The sequence below is a fragment of the Heteronotia binoei genome, chromosome 2, assembly GCF_032191835.1.
Source record: "Heteronotia binoei isolate CCM8104 ecotype False Entrance Well chromosome 2, APGP_CSIRO_Hbin_v1, whole genome shotgun sequence".
NCBI lineage: Eukaryota > Metazoa > Chordata > Lepidosauria > Squamata > Gekkonidae > Heteronotia > Heteronotia binoei.
In genome coordinates this window covers 177169655-177175654 of record NC_083224.1, presented here as the reverse complement: position 1 = coordinate 177175654, position 6000 = coordinate 177169655, and the positions used below count along the sequence as shown (strand labels likewise).

General features: G+C 50.0%; 1 protein-coding gene across 2 annotated transcripts in view; it reads right to left on the bottom strand.

Moving 5' to 3' along the window:
- Window positions 1-785: 785 nt before the first annotated feature.
- Window positions 786-6000, bottom strand: part of SPPL2B (signal peptide peptidase like 2B) — a 37638-nt gene continuing 32423 nt past the window's right edge. Inside the window, exons 14-15 of one of the 2 annotated variants that reach the window (XM_060232530.1) lie at window positions 4801-4961; window positions 786-3304 (exon numbers count right to left, since the gene is read on the bottom strand). In XM_060232530.1, coding sequence (XP_060088513.1) covers window positions 2993-3304; window positions 4801-4961 — 473 coding nt within the window. In that variant the 3' untranslated portion in view covers window positions 786-2992. Of the gene's footprint in view, window positions 3305-4732; window positions 4962-6000 lie in introns of both variants that reach the window. The other variant, XM_060232531.1, reaches the window with a different exon arrangement.

Below are 6000 nucleotides of genomic sequence, written 5' to 3'. Positions count from 1 at the left end.
TTTAACAGCTGACTTGGTTCTAGGCAGAGGTAGAATTCTAGCAGGAGCTCCTTTGCATATTAGGCCACACACCCCTGATGTAGCCAATCCTCCAAAAGCTTACAGGGCTGTTTGTACAGGACCTACTGTAACCTCCAGGAGGATTGGCTACACCAGGGAGGTGTGGCTTAATAAGCAAAGCAGCTACTATTAGAATTCCACCCCTGCTCTTGGCAAACTTGCAGGACTGAAGTTTCTTGGTTGTAAACATTTTGCTTCCTCACTGGCAGGAAATGCAAGGTGACCCTGGGATTATAAAAGCAGACTGCTCTCAAAAGGCAAGGAGAGATCAATAGCGGCAATCAGGAACACAGAATCAAGCTTCAAATGTGACATAAATCACAGTGGTATAGATTTCTGAAACATGAGAACCATATTTTGTTGTATGAATTGCTGTGTAGAACATCTCAAATCACACAGCCCAAGGGAGTTAAGTTATTCAACTGTGGAATTAAGAGTTTTATGTCACTACTGAAACACTTGTGATCGGTGGTGCCAAATCTGCTTTGCCCTCCCCACGTGTGTTTTGTAGCCGGACTTGGAAAAGGAAGAGCAAAACCCAACAGAGGTTGCTTAGCAGCGCTCCCTAATTCTGGGATGCCCAAACACACACCTTCAACTACGTAGAACAACTCTTCACAACCCCCCACTCCCAAGAAAGCCTGAGAATTAAACCCCCAGACGGAAAGAGATTCCAGGAGAAAACAAAGACAAAAAGACCAATTTCAAAACCACAATGGCCGGCCTCAAAGTCTGAATAACCTGATTTTTGTCAAGTTTATTGTTTAACCTGTTTTTGTAAAATGAAAGTTTCATATACATTATTTATAAAATGGCTTAAATTAAGGCATAAATCCTGTAGTGTCTAAGACAAGCGTCCGTCATTCTGCTCAAGCGACAGCTGGTTCCGTTTACCGTCCGCCACGTTCTGCCCAGGAGCAAGGCTGTGCCAAAAAAAGGGGTTCACTTTCCCTCTGGGCTGAGGCCTAGGAAAAAAACGCCTCCCCAGACAAGCCCCCCTCCCCTCCGTTTGGCTCAAAGCCGAGGCAACCTGGTGGACTGGAGTTGGTAGTGTCACCAGAAAAAGTCGGCAGAAGCTGGTGAAACCTTTATACACAGATTACAGTGCTACAGTCTGGAAAACAAAAACAAAGAGTACGTGGACACACAACACAATAATGGAGAGAGAGACGCACAAAGACCCACAGAGGTGGCAGCCTCAGGACAACGAGTTCTAAAGAGGTCTGGGGAAACTCACGCACCCCTCCCCGCCCTGATCTATCTTGAGGAGAGATTCCTCACTTTCCCAACATCCAAGGGCCGAACCACAAACGGAGGCATCCACAGGTCAGACCTGTGGAAGCCGACACCGGTTGTTAAGCAATTTGAAAGTGCCACTGGTTTAGGCCCGTTCCCCGCCTTTTCAAGTCCCAAAAGAGCAGCAAAACGGCATTAATCCTGCTGCTCTTTTAAGGGCAGTATTAGCTAAGCAGGGAAGCATTTCCCTGCCTCCACCCCCCCCTCCACATTCAAGATCAGCCCCTTTTTCATAAACCACTGTAGCACCTCGTCAAAGTACGCATTTCAAGGTTGTAAGCCGCTGTTTGGTTTTCTTAAGGTGACTTGGGAAACACTCAAATCAAAACGTCCTGAATTTCGGCAGACTTCAATGCAAGACGTTTGGTCCAGGCTTGCCCAAGCAACCAGGAAAGAGGGTTCAAATTCAAAGCGACTTGCCTCTTGGTGGGACAGACATGGAAATGTGGGAAGAACCTAGGCGGCGGATATGCGGCACAAAAAGACCTTCCCCTCCCATTGCTTAAGTGGCTCCTCCCAAGAAAGGCTTGGCTGAGATCTCAAGCGCTTGCTGAGATTTCAAGGGGCTCCCGTGTGACAGCAGCAGACCCTTCCACTTTCAATCCACAGAGGCAGCAAGCTTCACTTCACTCCCAAGGGCAGCCACCATCATCCCTCCTGCCTTCTCTTGCTTGCCAAGGAGAGGGCACTGGGCACATCAGCTCACGGAAACAGGTTGGGCACAGGAAACAAACCTCTCTCCTGCTAAAGCAGCCTCCTGCTAAGTTCAAAAAGGAAGAGGATTCCAAAAGCATCAACTGAGAAAGGGGTTCCTGCAAACATTTACCTCCATCAGCTTGCTAACTCGGTGGACCGGAGGAGAGGGGAAGGAAGCTGGCCTTCTAAAGCAGAACAGATCCGTCTACTAAATGCCATCATCTCAAGGGGCCCTGCCCGGAATATTGTATGCTCTTGACATCACACCTTCTGTTTCTATGGCATCCAATCCAAACACAGATATGGCAAGGCACAGAGCCCCTTCACCTCAATCAAATTCTTTCCAGAACCCAGCTCATTCCCCTGTCCGTTTTGTACCTAAGCCAGGTTGGGGATGTGCACAGAGACACAAGAAACAAAATCTCCCTGGAGGAAGTGAGGGAGTTATTTTGAAAGAACAGGAAAACACCTACGGGTCAGAGACGCACGACGCTTTCTTCTCGCACGGCCCTAACCTACGCTAAAGCAATATCACAGCCACGCAAGCGCAAAATACTGTCTACATTTTTTTTTTTAAAAAGGAGTATGTTATAATAGTACCCCAGCATTATGAAAGGGGAAAGGGAAAACAAAGGCATCTGCTAACTGGTGTGATCTAAGCAACCGCTGAAATTCTACCAGAACCTTCTTCATTAAGCACCATATTCAAGGGGAGGGGGCAGGGGGCAACGGGCAGAAATTAGTGTGAGAGATTATCTGTGTCCTGAACTCTGAAACAGAGGTTTCCTGGCGGCTGGATGATCAGATTGGTGATGCGCTTCTGTGCTAAACGCCGATGCGACCAAACCAGTTCTTGGTTTTAGTCTTGAGTTAGTCTGTGATGGAGGAAGAGGGGGGGAAAAACAAGTGGAAGAGACTGGGCAAGGAGGAACCGGCGTTTCTAGTCAGATTGACTTTGTTCCGCCGGGACATTCTTGCTTTCGGGAGTGCCTTCCTTCTGAGCAGTCTGTTCTTCTATGCATGGGGTGGGGGACCCCGCCTGTTCGCTGGACTCAGTCTGCTCCTCCGCCCCTGGGGAGGAGGCCGGCGGCTCCCCGCTGGACAATGGGCCGCTGTCTGGCTCTTCGGTGTGGAGGGTAGGGTTGGTCGTCTGCTCGTCTGCTTCGGGCTGAGACACCAGCGGGTTCGCCTCCTTCGGGGGCTTGGGACAGCTGACGGGGGAGATCACCAAGGGAGGATGAGGTAGATCTTTCTGCACGCACAAGAACAAACCGCAATTAGGACGAAGGAAGTGGCAGCTGCTTCAAACGCGCACTACTTTACGGGATCCCCGGTCTTCCCCTTGGGGGCCTAAAACCCAAACTGACCTTGGAGCAGAAAGGTGGGCTTACTGGCCATAAAAAGAAAAGCGGGGGACGGAAGGAATATTCTCTGTGGCAACCCCAAAACCAATTTTGATGTACAATTCTGTAATTGGGGGGTTGCTGCCCAAACCTTGCTCCTAGATGCTGACTCCTTCCCCCAGGGAGACGTCAGACCTTCCCTATTTGCAGCAGCCTGCCTCTCTCTGCTCACTCTCCCTCAGGGGTCCCCACCCTTTTTAAAGCGTGTAGGCACCTTTGGAATGGGATGGTGGGTGCATCCACAAAGTGCCACCATGGAAGGACAGAGGAAGCCCAAGTGCAGGGGACAAGAGGAATAATTAAAAAATAAAAAAATACACTGGGAAAGAAGTGAGAGGGAGTAAAACCAACCCTGGGAGGCAGATGCTGCTGTAGCAATGTTATTTTAATCTGCCCAGTCAATAGGATCTCCACTGGCCAATCAGAGTCCCCACTGAGCAGAAGCCCCATCTGGCCCCACCCACTGGAGAAATATTCTGTATCATGTGTGCAATACTGACCCCTACTGCGGGCCTGGAGGATATTCAGAGAGGTGGCTGAATAAAGCATGCTCTTGTCCTCCCGACTGCTGGCATTCCATGGAAGTCTTTCCATCCAAGTACTTGCCAGAATTCTCTGCTCAGCTTCCAAGATCTGACAAGACTGGCCTTGTCTGGGCTACCCAAGTTAGGGCCCTACTGGAGAAATACTGGCAGGCACCATGTTGGGGATCCCTGCTCTCCACCCTGGCACAAGCATCTTTCACAGCAGCCAGCACAGTACCTGCTGTCCCCAGGTTAGGGAAACACAGTACAGTGTATTAAGGGCAGCTCGCAGTCCACACGCACACCTTTCAGCTCCTAGACAACCCAGGAGAGGGGGGTAGGAGGTACAGGGCTCTGTATTTGGCCAGGCCAGGAAACACACATTGCACCATGGTAACTACAGAACACGTTCCTAACATGCATACTGCAGCTGCTGTTCAAACCCAGGGGACTGCAAGACAGACTGTCTCAGTTTCAATACTCGATATTTGTGGGTCAACTGCCCTCCCCAACCATTTCAGCTATTTGTAGGGCAAGCTAACTATCTAATTCTCTCAATCCTATTTTCCATACTAAGAGCATTGATGCACTGTTGTGATTTGCATGCCAGAAATGCAAAACTTGGGAGGGGAGAAGAGAGCATTCTCCCAAGATTTGGGGAGAATGAGCACAGCTGGATGGGGGTGCTGAGGAAAAAGCAGAACAGACGTTTCCCTTTTTTAAAAAAATATGCTAACAGTAGTATTACTCAACTTTAATTCTAGTTACGGGTTTCTAACATTAGCATTTCTCGAAGACACTCATAGCAAACTGGTATTCACCGCAAAGCCGCTGCCCGTCCAGAACATGCCCAGCTCCTTGCGACACAGGGCCACGACGAAGCTGGTGAGGAGCGTGCATGGCACGAGGTAGAGGAGCGCCGGCTGGCCTTTCTGCATCAGCGCCAGGGCCACGAAGGTTACCAGGAGGCCAATGCCATAGGCTGCCACAGGGGAAAAAAGGAGACACAGTGAGAGGAAGCAGCTCGAGGGCCCTCTCTAGAACGGGGTGTGTGTGTGTCTGCCCACCACCCAACCCTGCCCAAAAAACCAGGCTTCTTTGGGATGGCTGGCAGGGAACGCTTTTGCCCACAGGGTGCTTGCTGTTCCCAGATTTCTGAACATTAGCAGGAATGAAGAAGAGGAAGAGTTGGTTTTATACCTTGCTCTTCACTACCCAAAGGAGTCTCAAAGCAGGTTACAATTGCCTTCCCTTCTGCTCCCCACAACAGACATCCTGTGAGCAATACCCCTGTGAGTATTGCTAATGGCAAGCTGTGGAGCCCTGTGAGCAAAAACTCTACTCTGTGAGCTACTGCAGAAATTATTTAGCTCTGGGGCTATCCTTCCTGAGCTAAGATGAAAATGTGTGAGCTAGAGGCTAAAAAAACTGTGAGCTAGCTCACAGTAACTCAGCTTCGACAGAACACTGCCTGTGAGGTAGGCGGGGTCAAGAGAGTTCTGAGGGAACTGTGACTGGCCCAAGGTCACCCAGCTGACTTCATGTGGAGGAGTGGGGAATCAAACCCGGTTCTCCAGATTAGAGTCTGCTGCTCTTAACTACACCAAGCTGGCTCTCAGTGAGCTAGAGCAGAAGCTGCTGGGTGCAAAACTGCATTCGAGAAGCTGGTATGGCAAGTGAAAGAACAATCCAGCCTTCAGGTGCACAAGTGGAGCGGCTGCTTGCAAAAAGCCTTGCACAGCGGCTGCATTTTGCATAGTTAATTCTCCACCTGATGTCAAAGTGGAGAAGGGGGAAATGCACAGAGACACGCCTCCGAAGACACCCCCTCTCCCACAGTGTTCTTGCCCAGCCTATCACATTTCTATCTCATTCTTCTGCCAAACAACTCCAAGCCCAGCATACAGTTTCCTCCCACTCCCACAATAACCCTGTGAGGTGGGGCTAGGCCAGTAGATTGGCCCAAGGTCACCTGGTGAGTTTCACGGCTGAGGGAGGATTTGAACTGGACGCTTTGAGAC